Source organism: Danio rerio, chromosome 25 (genome assembly GCF_052040795.2).
Source record: "Danio rerio strain M-AB ecotype USA chromosome 25, GRCz13ab, whole genome shotgun sequence".
Taxonomy (NCBI): Eukaryota; Metazoa; Chordata; class Actinopteri; order Cypriniformes; family Danionidae; genus Danio; species Danio rerio.
Window position 1 is genome coordinate 9,087,501 of NC_141045.1, and position 20,138 is coordinate 9,107,638.

At 34.0% G+C, this 20,138-nt stretch overlaps 1 protein-coding gene across 3 annotated transcripts in view; it reads right to left on the bottom strand.

Annotated features, from left to right (window-relative positions):
* The window catches only part of sergef (secretion regulating guanine nucleotide exchange factor), a 55,546-nt gene that overhangs the window by 19,469 nt on the left and 15,939 nt on the right, over positions 1 to 20,138 (bottom strand). Inside the window, exons 10-12 of one of the 3 annotated variants that reach the window (XR_015526176.1) lie at positions 17,525 to 17,561; positions 6,723 to 9,221; positions 2,809 to 3,533 (exon numbers count right to left, since the gene is read on the bottom strand). Coding sequence is in view for 1 of the 3 variants with exons in the window: in XM_087311791.1 (XP_087167917.1) it covers positions 9,037 to 9,221; positions 17,525 to 17,561 (222 nt within the window). In the remaining 2 variants the exon portion in view is untranslated. Of the gene's footprint in view, positions 1 to 2,808; positions 3,534 to 6,699; positions 9,222 to 17,524; positions 17,562 to 20,138 lie in introns of those variants that run through there. The other 2 variants (XR_015526178.1, XM_087311791.1) reach the window with 2 other exon arrangements.

Sequence of the window (20,138 nt, forward strand, 5' to 3'; positions counted from 1 at the left end):
TCGAAATATATATTGTTATTGTTCAATATGCAAAAGAATTACTCACGATTGCATTTTTGCCATATCGCCCAGCCCTATCTGATCTAAAAAGCGAATTTGAAAATATATACTAATTTCTGTATCCAATCCTGTTGTAAATCACGTGTAAAACACTAATCAAAAGCTTAAAGAGATAAACGAATCAAGTTTTTTTTCAATCTCATAAGTCCTTCCTATGAAGAACGAATCGCTCAAACTTGACAGTAGACTCAAGAAATGAACTAATCTTCTCCACCGCCAGTGCAATGTGCCTATACACTAATGAACAAATCATTCACTTAGAGAACTCCTCGTTCCTGAGTCACATAAAGATGTGTTCAAAATGAGCGAATAGTTTAAGAATGACCCATCACTAGTGATTAGCTTTTTGAAGCGTAAGCATTTTTAGCTTAAGGAGTCCAACGTGTCACGCCTGATTGGAACGCGGTTGGATTTGAAGGCACGTTAGCGCATATATGGGACCAAACTCACAATTTCTGATGGAATGACAACATCATCATTGAGTTGGGTGAGAAAAAATGTTCAATAAATGCTTTTTGAAAGAAACTTTAAGGCGGTTTTCACGACAAACAACATCACAAGAGACAATCCTGCGCAATACAGCAACACAACAACACAACAACTCTTTATAGAGAACATACAGGGTTTACACAGGATGGAATAAAGGAAAGGAACCGATACTGTGTCTTAAGTTTGTTTCGACGTTTGTTTATCATCGTTGTGAAAATGTGAAGTAAACCCAATTTTTTGGGGCCAGACTAGCGCACTGCCAGTTGTATCACAGGAATGTCAACGTTGGGTCGTTTCCTTATAATATGCTGGACTGTTTAAAGACCCGACCACATCAGAGCACAAACTATAGAAACCAATACATTTAAGAGGTTTACAGTCTTTTACAAATGCGTTTTTGGATATTCAACTTCCTGACTGCAAAAGGCTCACGTTTGTGCTGTTTTGTGAGACGTTCCTTGTGTTTTTCAGCACATTGCAGTGCGTAGTATGGATAGTTATTTAAAAGCAGGTGGTGTTTTCATTGATGGTTTGAGTTGACATGTTGTTAAGGCTATTTGTGTCTTTTTCTGAAGAGAGAATTTTAAAAAAGCAATGAAAACTACAAATGATAATGATAATAAAAAGCACTAAAACACTGATTTTGTGTGTTTTTCATTCTTTTAAAGGCCGTACAGATATGGACTTAGTAGTATAGAAACTATAACATGATGTATCAACACATGAACACAACCAAAATAAATACACTTTCTATTTCTCTTATAAACTACCTGACAAAAGTCTTGTCGCCTATCCAAGTTTTAGGAATAACAAATAATAAGTTGACTTCAAGTTGATCATTTGGTATCAGAAGTGGCTAATGTGAAAGGCAAAGGCCTCTAGATTACGCTTATTTTACCAAAATAAAATATGATCATGCCTTGATTTTTAATTATTTAATTAGGACAGTAAAGTCTGACTTTGCTTAGATAAAAGTCTCGTCACTTAACAGAAATAATGTCCAGTATAGAATATAAAGTCATGCTGCAGTGGATAAAGAATGAATATTGTGTCTGACTCCCATGAGCTTAGACGTCTGCATCCATCCATCTCTGCAATGACTCAAATCACTTATTATAGTCATCTGGAATGGCTAAGAAAGCATTCTTGCAGGACCACCGGAGTTCATCAAGATTCTTTGGATTCATCTTCAATGCCTCCTCCTTCATCTTACCCCAGACATGCTCAATAATGTTCATGTCTGGTGATTGGGCTGGCCAATCCTAGAGCACCTTGACCTTCTTTGCTTTCAGGAACTTTGATGTGGAGGCTGAAGTATGAGAAGCAGCGCTATCCTGCTGAAGAATTTGCCCTCACCTGTGGTTTTAATGTAATGGGCAGCACAAATGTCTTGATATCTCAGGCTGTAATGTTGCCATCTATTCTGCAGATCTCTCGCACGCCCCCATACTGAATATAACCCAAACCATGATTTTTCCTTCACCAGACTTGACTGATTTCTATGAGAATCTTAGGTCCATGCGGGTTTCAATAGATCTTCTGCAGTATTTGTGATGACTGGGATGCAGTTTACCAGATGATTCACCTGAAAAATCTGCCACTTTTCCAAATGATCAATTAGAAGTTATTATTTGTTACTTTTACAACTGGGATAAACGACAAGACTTTTTTCAGGTAGTGTACATGGATGGATTTATAATTTGTAGTATTGAGTTTTGTCCACTAAGTATTCAAAAACTTTGCATAAAATGACAAAAAGAAACCGTTTTAGACATTTTATATACATTTTAAAAAACAACATCAGTGTTATTGCATAAAATTAATTATAAAATAAGCTGGAAAAACACAATTATTGAGTTTTTTTTTGGGACAACTTTACAGTGTTATGTTCAATCCACTTAAATTTGTAAAAACTAGAAAGTACTTAATTCTTTCCAAATCGACTGTGTGGAGCCCTGCATTTTTTATAGTGTTCGAAAGAGTTACAAAATGAATATTTGGAGAAATAAATGCTCTAAATCTTTTTTATTTACAATTATCTTAATTATTTCCCATAGCTGTATAAAGCTGAAGTCAAAATGATCAGCCCTCCTGTGAAGTTTTTATTCTTTTTCAAGTATTTCCCAGCTTTTTTATTTATTTATTTATTTATTTTTTGAATTTACACTGTATTTCCTATTATATTTGTCTTTTGGATAAAGTATTATTATTATTTCTTTTAGACTGGCTAGAAAAGCATTTTTTTTTTTGTTTAAATAATTTATTATTAGAAATTTAGCAGAAATTGTAAATACACTTTTTTAAAATACAAACAAAACTTACATTTTATCAATTAGACATTTAAAAAACAACAACCAACAGTGATAAAAATAATAATTAAACAAAAATTAAACATACTTTCCCCCAACCAACCCCCCACCAGTGCTATCCAATAGTAAAAATAGCTACTTAAGGCATAGTAAACATATTAATCACAAGTTTGCAGAAAGGAAATAAAAGGGGACCAAATTATTTCAAATAATTAAATCTTATCTATTAGGGTATAGCCTATTCTTTTTCCAGATGTAATGTACTAATTTAAGAGTTGGAACTTCTTTAAAAGCAGTTTTTAAACTTAATATTATTAACCCCCTTAAGAATTATTATTTTTTTTATTGGCTACAAAACAAACCACTGTTATCCAAATGACTTGCCAAATCAACTTAAATTTCCTACTTAACATTAAGCCTTTAAATCACACTTTAAGCTGAAAGCTAGTATCTTATTTAATAACTTGTAAGATATCACATAGCAAAGACAAAGAAATTAGTTTAATCACTTTAAAAGCATAAAAATTAAACCTCTCTGTTAAACGGAACAAGTGAAATATTTGAAAAATTTAACAGGAGGGCTAATAATTTTTCCCTTAAGTGTATGTAATTAGTCAGTCGAAAACTCTGTGCCTTCCAGCAGGTCATTTCACTGCAGTAAATCTGTTTCAGTTACTGGTTTTACAGTGAAGGTAATTTAAGTGTTTCTCTATGTCCTCATGAGGTAAAAGGTCAGAGAAAACGATCCTTGACTACCAATCATAGCAAATGATTGGCCATTTCGGCACTGATGTGTACAAGAGCCATCTGGAGAATGAGCATCTGATTCAGTTGGACTCTCCTCAGTCAATACAGTGTTTCAGAACGGCTGTAAAACCACAGATAAATCACGTTTTAAGATTCGGGGTTTTGGGCTTTCCGAACTTTTTTTTTTTCCTTCTAATGTTACAAAAAAAATCCAAAATACACTTTTAAAATTTCCTTTTATCACACTTGATCAATTTTTAAATGCAAGAAATATTTTTAAAAGCACACACCTCCACTTTAGCAGCTCTTACAAACCCCAAACTACACTGCTTTACTCAGGTCTATAACTTTGAAATTTGTTTTTACTGAGGGAGATGTTCAAGTAGAAAAAAAGAAATAAGAATTTTTAAACCTGTAAATATCCAATGTTCAGGTTTGTTATGTTATGTTTAATGAAATCATGGACAGTGTTGGGGGTAGTGTATTATAAGTAACACACGTTACGTAATAATATTACTTTTCCAAAGTAACGAGTAAAGAAAGCATTACTTTTAAAAATAAGTCATATTATTTGAGTTGCATTTTAAAAAATGTAAAGCAAGTTACTTTTTACCTTGCTTAAGTGGATTTTACAAAGGATATTATGGATTAAAAAGGACTTTAGTCAGGTTAAATCACACACTCAATAGCCGCATTTCCACTATCAGGCCAGTGCGAGCCAGGGCTTGTATCGGGCCAGGCCGGGCCAATCGCCCGGGAGGTTGAGCAGTGAGGCTGAAATCATGTCGTGTTTCCACTGTGGGGCTAGTAGCTCGCAGCGCGTCACGCAAACCCCGCCCCCAGAACATCCCCCGAATCGAACGTCACTCAAACCGCCCACTTCAGCGAGAATCATGCAGATAAAGCACACCATCACATAATCACGAAACTATTAAAATTAGGACAACCAAAACAAACAAATGACACGTTACTGTACAGCAGTACAACGCATGTCTATACGCACATGCCTGTGTGTTTTCATTCATCATATTCATTTACTCGCCGACCGACTGGCATCAAAATCCAGTGGTCTTGCCACCAATGGAGGGACCCGGAGCGCAGGGAGCGCACACATCCATAATATAACACCACATATATAAAATTCTCCGTTAATAACTCGATATAAAATGTTTTTTATAACATCCTCTAGACAGAATCTGTCCAACATTCATCCCAAATGCTCTGGAGAGAACTGAAACATGATTTTTTTCCCCCTATAGGCTTTATGACACTTAATAGGTGATTCCCTTTATTTAAAGATGTTGCTTATTATATCTTAAGTAAAGTGTTCAGTGTTTCAGCACATAAGAGCAGCACGTAATAAAATATAGCCTATATTTCGTTGCGTTCAGCAGCTATGCACTAATAAAGCTCTTTATGTATTTAAAATTCCTTTTTTTTATTTTACCACGTTATATAAAAACATACACACTTGTTTGAGGACACAGAACACATTTTGAACTTCCAGTTTTCCCCGTCAAAAAAGTGCTGCGCAGCTGCAGACAGAAAAAAAGGTCGCCTAGTTTCTGCTTTCACTCACCCCGAAAATGCTCTGTTTGCATGATTTGATTAATTTCATCGTATCCAAATACTTTATAAATAATATTTAAAACATTTTCCGGTGTTTATTTATTTAAATTTTTTTAGAAAATGTCTAAAATCTTTTTTTCATAGAGGCTTTTGAAAAATGAAAGTTTAATATAAATTTGAAACAGTTTGATTAAGTACCTAATTGTTATAGCTATAGCTTTTGTTAGTTTTATATTGGTTTATTTATTTAATGTGATTTTATTATAGGCCTATCTAATATTTGTAATTCTTTAAATTATTTCAATATAGGGCTATTTTATCTAGATATGACACTATTGTTTTGAGCCTACAAAAGTGGACATGAAATTTGTAAAGTTTAATGTCCTACTGTTGTATTCATATAGTGTATTATCTCCAAAATAAATTAAAACAATAAAAATAAAAGAAAAACGCCGCTCGCGGCATCAACAGAGCTGTGAATGGAGCGCTCTTTTTTTCGGTCTCACACACATACACAGGCATCTAAACGCGCAAAAACACACTTACAGTATTAAACTTGACAAAACCTCTTGAAAACCTTTACTGTCTGCTGTGTCTTTAATATGGTGTAAAGATTATTATGCGTTATTGAAACATCAAAGATGCAGCAAAGAAAGATCATTTTATGCTGCAGCCTTACATTTAAAAGAGAAACTTAAGGGCGATCATATGCAAAAAAGACCCCAGCCTATAATTTGTTCCAGATGTTTTCTTTCCCTTATTTATTTATTTGTTTGGCGCATGTACTCGAGTGCGATCGGAAAACTGTGCCGCCTCTCCTTTCACTCCGCCCCGAAGCCCCGGCTGGCCCTCCTTGGCCCAAGGTATTCGGCGGGCCGAAAAAGGCTGGCCGTTGGCCCCGAGAAAGCCCCGCTTTGGCCCGATTAGGCCCCGGAAGTGACAGTGGAAACGCCACTGGCCTTGGCTAGCCCTGGCTCGCTCGCTTTAGGCGCGATAGTGGAAACGCGGCGAATGAGAGACATGCACTCATCATCATCATCATCATCATCATCAGCTCTGCTTTTTCACAGCAGATTAGTCAGTGTACTGTTCTAGTAACTGAGTAACTCAGGATATGGGTTTATTTCGAGTCAGAGGAGGTATACGGTATGTTAATACTTACTTAAGATGCAAACCGTTTCATGAAAACTCAATGAAAAGAACTTCAATTCAATGAACTGGTCGACCGGTTCACTAAGAAGATCCGGTTAAAACAAATGATTCATTCGTGAATCGCCCGTCATCATTCAGAAACAGAAACTATGGCAGGGCGGACACTTATATTTTTGCGATGGATTATTCTTATTTTGAACTTATTGAAAAAAAGAAGTGGATTATGGTTAGATGTACATTATGCGTAAGTAAAACTCTTAACAACTGCGAGAAACACAACATTAAAAAAACAAAAACAAAACTGGATGCGAAGCACTACACTCACACCCCACCTCCAGCTATGATTGACATCAGTTCCAGCAGGTCATTTAACTGCAGTAAATCTGTTTCAGTTACTGGTTTTACAGTGAAGGTAATTTAAGTGTTTCTCTATGTCCTCATGAGGTAAAAGGTCAGAGAAAACGATCCTTGACTACCAATCATAGCAAATGATTGGCCATTTCGGCACTGATGTGTACAAGAGCCATCTGGAGAATGAGCATCTGATTCAGTCGGACTCTATTCAGTCAATACAGTGTTTCAGAACGGCTGTAAAACCACAGATAAATCACGTTTTAAGATTCGGGGTTTTGGGCTTTCCGAACTTTTTTTTTTCCGTCTAATGTTACAAAAAAAATCCAAAATACACTTTTAAAATTTCCTTTTATCACACTTGATCAATTTTTAAATGCAAGAAATATTTTTAAAAGCACACACCTCCACTTTAGCAGCTCTTACAAACCCCAAACTACACTGCTTTACTCAGGTCTATAACTTTGAAATTTGTTTTTACTGAGGGAGATGTTCAAGTAGAAAAAAAGAAATAAGAATTTTTAAACCTGTAAATATCCAATGTTCAGGTTTGTTATGTTATGTTTAATGAAATCATGGACAGTGTTGGGGGTAGTGTATTATAAGTAACACACGTTACGTAATAATATTACTTTTCCAAAGTAACGAGTAAAGAAAGCATTACTTTTAAAAATAAGTCATATTATTTGAGTTGCATTTTAAAAAATGTAAAGCAAGTTACTTTTTACCTTGCTTAAGTGGATTTTACAAAGGATATTATGGATTAAAAAGGACTTTAGTCAGGTTAAATCACACACTCAATGAGAGACATGCACTCATCATCATCATCATCATCATCAGCTCTGCTTTTTCACAGCAGATTAGTCAGTGTACTGTTCTAGTAACTGAGTAACTCAGGATATGGGTTTATTTCGAGTCAGAGGAGGTATACGGTATGTTAATACTTACTTAAGATGCAAACCGTTTCATGAAAAATCAATGAAAAGAACTTCAATTCAATGAACTGGTCGACCGGTTCACTAAGAAGATCCGGTTAAAACAAATGATTCATTCATGAATCGCCCGTCATCATTCAGAAACAGAAACTATGGCAGGCCGGACACTTATATTTTTGCGATGGATTATTCTTATTTTGAACTTATTGAAAAAAAGAAGTGTATTATGGTTAGATGTACATTATGTGTAAGTAAAACTCTTAACAACTGCAAGAAACACAACATTAAAAAACAAAAACAAAACTGGATGCGAAGCACTACACTCACACCCCACCTCCAGCTATGATTGACATCAGTTCACGTTTTCCAGGTAAAACAGTTAATTCAACTAAAATAAAAAAAATGGTTATTTCTTTAATTGTTAAGGAGATACAGCCACTGTCTAATGTTACTGTAGAAGTGACTACAATTTGTAATACAGTAAAAAATGTTCTCTTTTGCAAAACCATTTACACATTTGTTAAGGCCACATGAAGCTATTTATTCAGTGTATAAAACTCAAAGATTTATTTTGATTTGGGGCCTTTTTATCGTCTTACTGTTTATTTTGTTATTAAACATTTAAAAAAAATTAAATCGGTTTTTGCCTTAATACAAATTATTTCATTTTAGTACTCTTAGGCTTTATTGCAATCTTTATCTCAATGGACAGTGAATTTACTTACCTAACAACACAAAACACTCAAAAGTAGCAAACACATGACTTCACATGCCTTCATTAATCTGTATATACAGCATGTATAGCTCTGGGATCAGAAAACTCCCAAAATATAATTTTATTCTACATTTCTTAAAGGAAAATAAGGGTGTCGGTTATATAGGTGGTTGTTAAATGCAGAGCTTCTCAATAAAAAGAGTAAAAAAAAAACACCTGCAAGTTCTGAAAGAGATCAAACCTCAGCCAGAGAGGGAAAGATAACGCAAAGTAACGTAACGCATTACTTTCAAAGGTAACTTTCCCCAACACTGATCATGAATTATTTGCATATATAAACAAGGCATTTTAATACTTGTCATTTATTCAATCAACTGTGAAAAATATTGTGATAAACATTCATTTTTTTGTTAATTTAATTCATTTTTATACCCTATTCACCTGTGTCTTGTCTTAACATACTAAAGTGTACATTTAGCCAACTAAAATAATTAAATAAATAATCTAATTTAAGACATGAATGTAGTCAGCCTAAACAAAATTATTTTTAGCAATATGTTGCATATTTTAAACCTTTTTAATGTGTGTGTGATTTTTGATCTAAATCTTGTCCTTTAAAGTTTTAAATGTGCCGTTGTGAATAATTCATTAAACGGTTGTGTAAGCTGACAGTGTCTGTGACAGTCAGAGAGGTGAAAGTTTAACCTGCTCATCTTGCTGAGTCTTCACTGCTCTTCAAACTGCACAGTGCCATTGAATGCCCTGCTCCACAGCCAATCAGAAGAGCCACAGCATCGGCGAGAGCAGGGATTGGCTGAGGTTGTGTGATGTCCTGAAGGGAACCGTCGCCACACATTCCATGTTCATTCCAGCCCCAGGAGAAGACCCGACCCCCTGAAGAGAGACAGACAGAGACAGATGTAACCCATGACCATGGAAAGATGGATATTTATGGATCTTTATTTTATATACTATGCATTTATTCATTCCTTTTCCTTCGGCTTAGTCCCTTTATTTATAAGGGGTCGCCACAGCGGAATGAACCGCCAACTTTTTTCAGCATATGTTTTACACAGCGGATACCCTTTCAGCCCCAACCCAGTACTAGGAAACAGCTATACACCCTCATTGACACACATATACTACGGCCAATTTAGTTTATTCAATTCACCTATAGCTCATATCTTTGGGCTGTGAGGGAAACCCACACCAACATGGGGAGAACATGCAAACTCCACACAGAAATGCCAACTGACCCAACCAAGACTCGAACCAGCAACCTATTTGCTGTGAGGTAACAGTGCTAACCGCAGAGCCACCGTGTCACCCATTTCATTTACTAATTAATCAAAAAAGTATAATATAATATAATAAAATATAATATATTTTTTATTTATTTTTAATTATCAAAAAATAAAATAAATATTAAAAGAAAAAATTACAGATTTTATAAAAACAATTTTTTTTACAACCAAAACGAATATAATGCGATAGATTAATTACCAATTTTTTAAATGTATTTAAAAAGGGTCAATTGGAGTCTCCAAGTGGCCCGTGTTGAGAAGTGCCTAGACATTCACCTGGATAAATATGAACTAAACACTAATTTTCAAAGCTACTGTTCTCAGTAAAAAAAATTGGCTTGGTAAGGCTTCATGCTTTGATCCAGCTGTCTTTTTAAACTAATACCTCTAAATTAAAGTCATCTGCAGGCAGGGGCGTAGCAAATGGGGGGATACGTCCCCCTCACTTTTAGAGACAGACCATTTAAAAAACAGGTGATTAGTAATTGAATGAATATGAATGTAAACTTTTGGACCCCCCTCCCCCCACACACCCCTGTCTGTAAGCATTAGTTAAGATAAAAATTTTAGTTTTTAAAAAATTTAAAATTTTAAGTTTAATTACTCAACAGCAATAACTTTTACAGTAATTCTGGCTATAAAGGAATAAAACTCAATGTACTATATCACCTTTCAAATAAGACCAAAACCATGCATATACTAAAATAGGGTTAAAAAATAGCATGCAATTTACTTTGGTTATGCATTTTTTAAATTAATTTAATCTGTAGACTAATATAGAAAGTTCTATTTTTATCCCCCCCCCCAAAAAAAAATGAAAAGAATGAAAAAATATGCAATTTGGTGTATGTTTAACAAAATAATGGATTATTTGCATAATTAAACATAACATTTTAGAAAGCTTGTATTCGTTGTCATGTAATTAATCAATCGGGGAAATATTGTGATAACCATTCATTTATTTGTTTATGCTTTAATCCCAATTGGCTTGTCAAACGAATCCCTCTTAATTACAGTCAATCTGCGGCATTAGTTAAAATAAAAAGTTTAGGTGGGTTTTATTATTTTATTTTTCAGAGCGTCCTAAACTTAATTACTCAATACCAATAACATTTACAGTGATTCTGGTTATTAAGGAATAAACCTTAGTGTGTCACCTTTTAAAAGAGACCAAAACCATGGATATATTAAAAAAAGGTTCAAAAATAGCATGCAATTTACTTTAGGTATGCATTTTTTAAGCATTTGAAGCAAATTTCACAGGAACGCTGAGGGGTTAATTTCATTTTACTGTAAAATAATTTTAAAAGTCTTATTTTTAAAATTATTTATTACTAATTTTATTTAAAAAAAAAAGAAAATTGACAAATATGCAAATCAGTTCATATTTAATGAAATAATGTTTTTACTGTAAAATGATTTAGAAAGGGCGACATGGTGGCTCAGGGGTTAGCACTGTGGTCTCACAGTAAGAAGGTTGCCGGTTCGAGTCCCGGCTGTGCCAGTTAGCATTTCTGTGTGGAGTTTGCATGTTCTCCTCATGTTTCTGTGGGTTTCTTCCAGGTGCTCCGATTTCCCCCAAAGACATTCACTATAGGGAAATTGGATAAACTAAATTGGCCGTAGTGTGTATGGGTGTTGCCCAGTACTGTTTTGTGGCTGGAAGGGCATACGCTGTTTAAAACATGCTGGAATAATTGGCGGTTCATTCCGCTGTGGTGACCCCTAATAATTAAGAGACTAAGCCTTAGGAAAATGAACGAATGACTATTAAATTTATATATATTTCAAATAAAATCACAAGAATTTGATAAATTATTCTTTTGTAAACAGATAAACAGAGTGACAGACAGAAAAAAATCTGATTGGGATATTGTGTGTATGACTGTTATGAATGAAGGGTGTCCAGATGAAGCTTATGAATGTGCGGGTCTGACAGATTCATCTTGAACAGCTCTTACACACGTCCAGCTGGTGGGCGTGGCCAAGTCCGCATCGCCATGAAAGCATGTGCCACAGCAACATGCTTACATAACAGCTCCTGTCACCATGGCAACCAGGAGCGGGAACGCTTTCTCAAGGGCAAAACTCATTCTGTCTGTCTGCCACACTTCAGCACACGCGCACACACAGCTCCACTATCACAAAGACATCATAACAGCTAATATCCGAATTATTTTTATTTTTTACAATAACAAAAGTAGGATTGTTTTGCAAGACAATAATAATTAAAAATAAAACTCATGATGTCACAGGTAATTTTTTCTGACTGGTTTTGTGGTGGCTTTTCTGTGCAAATACAATAGATACAATACATACAATATAATGTGCGTATGTATCTATTTCATTTTCATTTGATGTCAAGCCTGCCTTGAACAGAGGTTGAGAATTAGGAAGTCTGCTAAAACACTTAAACAAATGCATTTGGTTGTCCAGTGTAGTTGGGATGTCCATGTCAAATAAATAAATAAACATACTTTCAGTTTTTTGCTTTTTAAATGAAAGAACTAACAAGCTCTGTAATTTATATGATGGAAACACTGAGAGAAACAAATAGAGAAGGAAATAGGCACATTTTGCAAGTCACCTAGAGGTAAACAGTTGTATTTTACCATATTTTTTAATCCATTCAGCCGATCATTGGGTCTGGTGGAAGCGCTTTTAGCTTAGCTTAGCATAGATCATTGAATCAGATTAGACCATTAGCATCTTACTCAAAAAAATATAAAAAAAGAATTTGAATAATTTTCCTATTTAAAGCTGGACTCTTCTGTAGTTACATTGTGTATAAGACTGAAAGAAAATGAAAAGTTGCTATTTTCTACAACAATATGGCTAGGAACTAAACTTCTCTCAATACTCAATTATTACGCCAGAATGAGAGAATAGTCCCAGGACATACCGGCCTAGAAGATATCAACTTTTAACTTTTTAAATACACAATCGCAAACTGAGCCTATTCCAAAAAAGGTGGAGTGTTCCTTTAAGTGTTCACTACTTAAAACGAATACATTTGAAGTCAGAATTATTAGCCACCCCGATTTATTCGCCACCCTGTTTATTTTTTCCCCAATTTCTGTTTAACGGAGAGAAGTTTTTTTCCAACACATTTCTAAACATAATGGTTTTAATAACTTATTTTTAATAACTGATTTATTTTATCTTTGCCATGATGACAGTTAATAATATTTTTCTAGATATATTTTTAAGACACTTCTATACAGCTTAAAGTGACATTTAAAGGCTTTACTAGGTTAATTAGGTTAACTAGGCAGGTTAGGGTAATTAGGCAAGTTATCGTATAATGATGGTTTGTTCTGTAGACTATCGAAAAAATTTATAACTTAAAGGGGCTAATAATTTTAACCTTAAAATGTTTTTTTAAAAATTAAAAACTGCTTTTATCCGAGCCGAAATAAATCAAATAAGACTTTCTCCAGAAGAAAAAATATTATCAGAGATACTGTGAAAATTTCCTTACTCTGTTAAACATAATTTGGGAAATATTTAAAAAAAGAAAAAAAATTAAAAGGGAGGCTAATAATTCTGACTTCAACTGTACATTAGCAAACCTTAGCATATCTGACTATAAATGATCATAAAAACTATCAAACGTTGTTTACGTTAGCCAAATCATAAAAATGTTTATCAAAAATACTTGATTAATTTGTGTTTTGCCCACCAGAATTTTAAATTACAGCGCTTACATAAACTAAGCACTTAAGTGTCGTCCTAAATACAGTTTATATATCATTTAAAGCACTGAATATGTATTTGCATTTTACTCCAGTGTTCTGATATACTAATGTGAAATTGATTTACATTTGTGGATATATAACAAGTGCTAATATACAAGTGCTCCAAACTGCCATTTATGAGCAGTTTAACCTGCTATGAACATTTCAATAAACTCCTGATATTATTATCGTCATGATGTGTTTAAGACTGGCCAAAATCTGCAGAAATTTGTAATAAAAATGCAAGTTGCTTAAAGTTTTGCAGCATTAGCTCTGCATGTTTTGCACTAAATCCTGGAGGGACTGAAAAACAGAGCCCCATTTTTTTTATTTTGTTCAGCAGTTGATGCTCTTTGAGTGTGGATTATGTGTTATTCTCAAAAACAAGAGAGCTGGTGCTCAGTGGCTGATGTGCAGCACAACTGTTCCCATAGCAACACTCTTACAGACCATAGAAACACACAGTACAGCATACTAATCTGGACAAGAGAAATCATGAAGAGAGAGAGAGAGAGAGAGAGAGAGAGAGAGAGAGAGAGAGAGAAAGAGAGGCTTTTCTGATTCACTGCGTAAAGTCATTTAAAGAAACATTATAAAGCATCGTTTAGGGGTCACACAGGGGTCCTTAAAAAAAAAGAAAAAAAAAAAAACAGAAGACTTGAAATGTAATGTAAAGGGAAATCTATGCATATTTTGATTTAATTATGGGGGAACAAATTATTTTTTTTTGCTGTCGCTGTCGCCTCACAGCAGAAAGGTCGCTGGTTCGAGCCTTGGTCGGGTCATTTGGCATTTCTGTGTGGAGTTTGCATGTTTTCCCTGTGTTGGCTTGGGTTTCCTCCAGTTTTCCCCACAGTCTAAAGACATGTGCTATAGTTGAATTGGGTGAGCTAAATTGACCGTTGTGTATAAGTGTGTGAATGAGAGTGTATGGGGGTTTCCCAGAACTGGGTTGCAGCAAGAAGGGCATCAGCAGCGTAAAACATATGCTGAATAAGTTGGCGGTTCATTCTGCTGTGGCGACCCCTAATTAATAAAGGGACTAAGCCTAAAAGAAAGTGAATGAATGAATGAATAATCAAATTAAGTATTTTTTACTAATGACTGGATGGATGTAAACATATTGTAATAAATAAATAAATGACAAGAAACCTTTAAAGGTGACCTATTATGCAAAATTAACTTTTATAAGGGGTTTAAACACAGTTGTGTAGCAAGAATCATTAAAAATGTGAATAGAACTAAAAATATGTATGCATATTTTCTATAATAATAATAATAATAATAATGATGATGATAATAATAATGTAATGGTAATAAAAATAATTAATAATATTGAAATGAATATGAAATATTATTGTTCAATGTATTTAGGTATTATAATTAATTCCAAACAAAAAGTCAATATAATAAAATTATTCATATATATTTTTCTAGAATAAAATAATAATAATAACAATAGTAATATAATAATAATATTAATCATCATAATTTTATGAATGAAAATGAAATAAATAGGAAAAATCTATATGTGAAAAAAAGCTGATGATTAATTACATTATTAATAATAACATTCAAATGTTATAGTTGTTAAGTTGCTATAATTTATATAGTTAATATAATTTAAATACTATAAATAATATTAAATACTACTATTACTACTACTAATAATAACAATAATAATAATTTTATTTAAAATATCTGATTTGTCATTTAATTATATCATTAAGTTAAACACATTACACATTGTGTATTTGAATTTTATGAACACACATTTAAAATTATTTGTTACATACTTTCTTTTAAATAATTCTTATCTATCTATCTATCTATCTATCTATCTATCTATCTATCTATCTATCTATCTATCTATCTATCTATCTATCTATCTATATATATATATATATATATATATATATATATATACATACACACACACACACACACACACACACACACACACACACACACACACACACACACACACACACACACACACACACACACACACACACACACACACATACATACATACATACATACACATACATACATAACAAGAAATTGATTTTATTTTGAATAAAGCTAATGAGAGTTTGAGGTCAAAACTGTACTCTTGTGTTTTTCTTTTGCTTTGGAAATGAAATAAAATATGATTAATGTAACAATAATGTGATGCAATGAAGCTATTTTAAAGCTTTCAAACTATTTTTTTGCCCTCTGCACAAGTTAATGGGAATTTAACAGATCCAAAGCTTACATTCCATCAAAAAAAGTTGTATTTTTTTTGCAGCGAAAGCTCAATTCTGTCTGATGCCCTTAAACAAAGACACGAGCACTAAATTCCCAGCGCCTTTCAATGATAGCAGTAAAGATCAGAGGCGCTTAATTACTCCAGTAGCAGATATTCATCTCCATTAACGCTGGAAATGTCTTATTATTGTAATCCAGACGCTCTTGGCTTTAATTCTGACCGTCAAATCTCAAACTGCTGCTTTACTTTGCGGTAATCCAGGCTTTTACTCTCTCAGGCTCAATGTCAAAGCAGACGCTGCCCAGAATGAGCTGCTTCACACATTAGGATATTGCAGAATTACTGCCATCGCAAACGTTCAACCCCAAATCAGAAAAGGTTGGGACGGTATGGTAACAGCAAATAAAAAAAGAAATTAGTGATTTCCAAACATTTCATTGCAGACAAATAAACACAAATTATTTCAACACAATATATCTTTGGTCTGGTTAACGTCATTTCATTTGTAAATATACATCCTTTCCTGTCATTCAGAGCTCCAACACATTCCTAAAAAAGTTGGGACAGGAGCAGTTTAGCGCTAGTAATCAGGTACAATGGTTAAATAATGATGTAATGTGAAAAAGGTGATGTCAACAGGTGATTCCAATTATGATTTGGTACAAAAGCAGCATCCAAGACAGGTCCAGTCATTTAGGAGCAAAGATGGGCAGAGGATCGCCAGTTTCCCAACAAATGCATGAGAAATTTATTGAAATGTTTAAAAACAATGTTCCTCAAAGGAAAATAGAAAGACATTTGGTCATTTCACCATCAACAGTGCATAACATGATTAAATGATTTAAGGAATCTGGAGGAACTTGACAAGGGTGCAAGTCTAAGCTGAACTACCGTGACCTTCGATCCCTCAGGCGGCACTGCATCAAGAATCATCATTTATCTGTAAGCGATATCATCACATGGGCTCAGGACTTCTTTGGCAAACCTTTGTCAGGTACCACAATATGTAGTAACATTCACAAATGCCAGTTAAAACCAAAAGGAAGCCCTATGTTAACAGTGTCCAGAATGCCGTTGACCTCTCTGGGCTCGGAGGAATCTGGGATGGACAATCATAGTGGACACAGCCCAAAGAAGAAAACAATCATCCAGACTGTCACCAGCAACAAGTCCAAAATACAAGATCTGTCATTGTATGGCATTGTGTTGGTGCCCTAGGCAAAGGTAACTTGCATTTCTGTGATGGCCCCATTAATGCTGAAAAGTAAATAGAGATTTTGGAGGACAATATGCTGCCCTCTTTTCCAGGGATACCCCTGCATATTACAACAAGACAATGCAAAACTAAATTCTGCACACATTACAAAGTCCTGGCTGGGGAGGATAGAGGTACTTGACTGGCCTGCCTTCAGTCCCGACCTGTCTCCAATAGAGAATGTGTGGCGACAACAAAAACCCCGCACTGTTGGCCAACTTAAGACTTGTTTGCAGGAAGGATGGAACAAAATCTCTTGGTGTCTTCAAGTCACTAAATGTCTTTAAAGTGTTGTGGAGGGAATGGCAACATTACAAAGGGGTATCTATATAATTATAAAGTGCTGTACTGTTCCAACTTTTTTTTAAATGTGTTGCAAGATTAGAAAAAAAATCACGAGGAACACATTAAATAATGTTTGTTGTATTGTCTTCGATAAAATACAAGTCAAAGTAAATTTAGAAATCACTTCTTCCTTTTTTTATTTGCGTTTTCATTACTGTCCCAACTTTTTCTGTTTTGGGCTTGTAATACAACATTAAAATAACACTAAAACAGCAACAACAACAAAAAAGTAATACTATACAGCAATAAAATAAAATTAAATAATAAATAAATTAAATTTAAAAATAGCACATTGTACTCACCCACAACAGCCAGGTTGTGTTCAGATCCACATGAAATCTGCCCCCAAAAATATTAAAAAAAAATATTTACATTAAAAATAATTATAAAAAAACAGTTTAAGCAAAAAGAGAGAATGATACATGCAATGAAAATGGCATACACCAACACATCCACACAGACATTACACACAGACTCTCTCTATGCACATGTAACATGAACCGGGAAGCCTGAATCCAACTCTGTCTGCTAAAAGACTGAAGGGGGAGATTTACACACACACACACACACACACACACACACACACACACACACACACACACACGGAGTCGTGTGTCCGCCGGCTCTGCTGGCTTTATTAATGTTTGCTGATCAGGGCTGGTTACTCTCAGGAAATGGGATAAAACACATGGCTAATGCACAAACTCATCACATTAGAGGAAATGACAGCGATGCATCATGGGAAACGGCAAAGTCTCGTGGGCCTGAAACTGCTTTGAAGCTTCTCTTGTTTCATAAGTAACACCATAACAATAAAAGTCAAACTGAAGACATCTTTCTGTCTTTGCGCTGGAAACATTCTCAAGTGACCAAAGAAACAATTCACTATATACATGACGGAAGAATTATTACCTCACAGTAAAAAGGTTGCTGGTTCGAGCCTCGGGTTCGCCGGTTTACCCTATAAAGCTATAGGTGAAATGAATGAGCTTAATTGGCTGTAGTGAGTGTGTGTGTGTGTGAAAGAGTGCATATGGGTGTTTCCCAGTGTTGGATTGCGGATGAAGGGGCATCCGCTATGTAAAACATATATGTTGGCGGTTCATTCCACTGTGGCAACTTCTGATTAATAAAGGGACTAAGCCGAAAAGAAAATGAATGAATGAATGCATAATAAAAAATGATGTGTAATTATAAATTTTGAATAATATCGTTATCTTGAAAATATATTAAGTAATACAAAGTCTATATTTATTAATTGAGATTAATCAGTGAACTATTTATGTTTTTATGTAATTTATTCAGTAATATTAGACATATTCCTTTATTTCACTGATGTATGCATGCATTTATTGATAATTTACATAACATTTCATACACCGAGACTAGTAATATATATTATTCTTTCATTTTTTTGCTTAATTTTTTTAAGAAACTGAAATATTTGATGAAATATTTGTAAAAAAATTAGAATATAAAAACTATTGTAATAAATAATATAACATATTCCTGAATGTATTCATTATTGTTTTGAATTAACATAGAACAATTTACATAACATTTTAATACAGACAAATAAATGATTTAGCATTTATGCACTTTTATGAACTTTATAAACATTCATGAACATTTATATTTCATTATTTTATATTTTATGCACATTTACGAACTGATAGTAAAGGTTAGCAGAGGCTCCTGTCTGCAGGGTTGCCAGGTCCATGAAAAATTTCCAGCAAAGCCTGAACCCAAAGCCCTCCCAAAAGCTACGGCAGCTTTGCTCGCTCACTTGCAGCATTTGTGGGTTGCCATGTATGCATTCCGGGATTAAACTCCGAAATGACTTGGATTTTCATTTTGTCTTCATGTAAAAATAAACATTTCAATGTCTTTGGCACTTTATGCTAAACAACTTCATATTTTTCCCAGAACTGCATTTTCAAAAGTGCCTAATGGTGCTGAAAAACGGCAAACTCTGGCAACACTGCCTGTCAGCATCCAGAGAGATGATGAGTCCTGATGGCCACTGTTTGTCTGTTCATAACCAACAGAGCACGCGCACACACACACACACACACACACACACACACACACACACACACACACACACACACACACACACACACACACACACACACACACACACACACACACACACGCTTCCACAGCTGACACAACAATACCAGCAGCAGGACAGAGGACAGGAGGACAGGACAGTCCAAACACTCAAGACTGCTGTCAGACAAACCGCAACATCCACAACAAACAGCAGTCCTGCTCAGCAAGGTTCAGAACAAGCTTCTGACCATCAGCAGAACGTCTGCAGCAGTCATTCTGCAGTCACTCGGACACACATGCTTTAAAATAGCATATAATTAAATATGATTAATTATAAAAGCAATCTAGATGAATGAAGTAAGTTTGTGTTAAAATTAGTAAGTTTGTTTTAAATATATTTGATACTGCTTTTAGTAATATATATATACAGGTCAAGCCTGAAATTATTCATACCCTCAGACTTGACTATACGTAATTACTGATAATCGTGGATAATTAATATAAAATATTTAAATATACAAAAATATTCAATTGCATGTAACATGAATGTGATTTTGTTGACAAATGATTTTGTTATTTATTCATTTAAATATTCTAATATTGATTTAATTATTGAATATTTTATATGTAACAAGTAAAATCATCAAATAAAAAGCTATAAATAATATACAATTACGTTTTTTATAATTATTAATGTTAATTATGTTTGCTTTAATAAAGGTATAATTAATGATATATAAATGACTGAAATCATTTAATTATAAGTATAAATAATATAATATAAAATTAATTTTATATGATCTAGATAGTATTATTACACTTTAATAATTATTATTATCAAATATAAAGACAATTAGAATT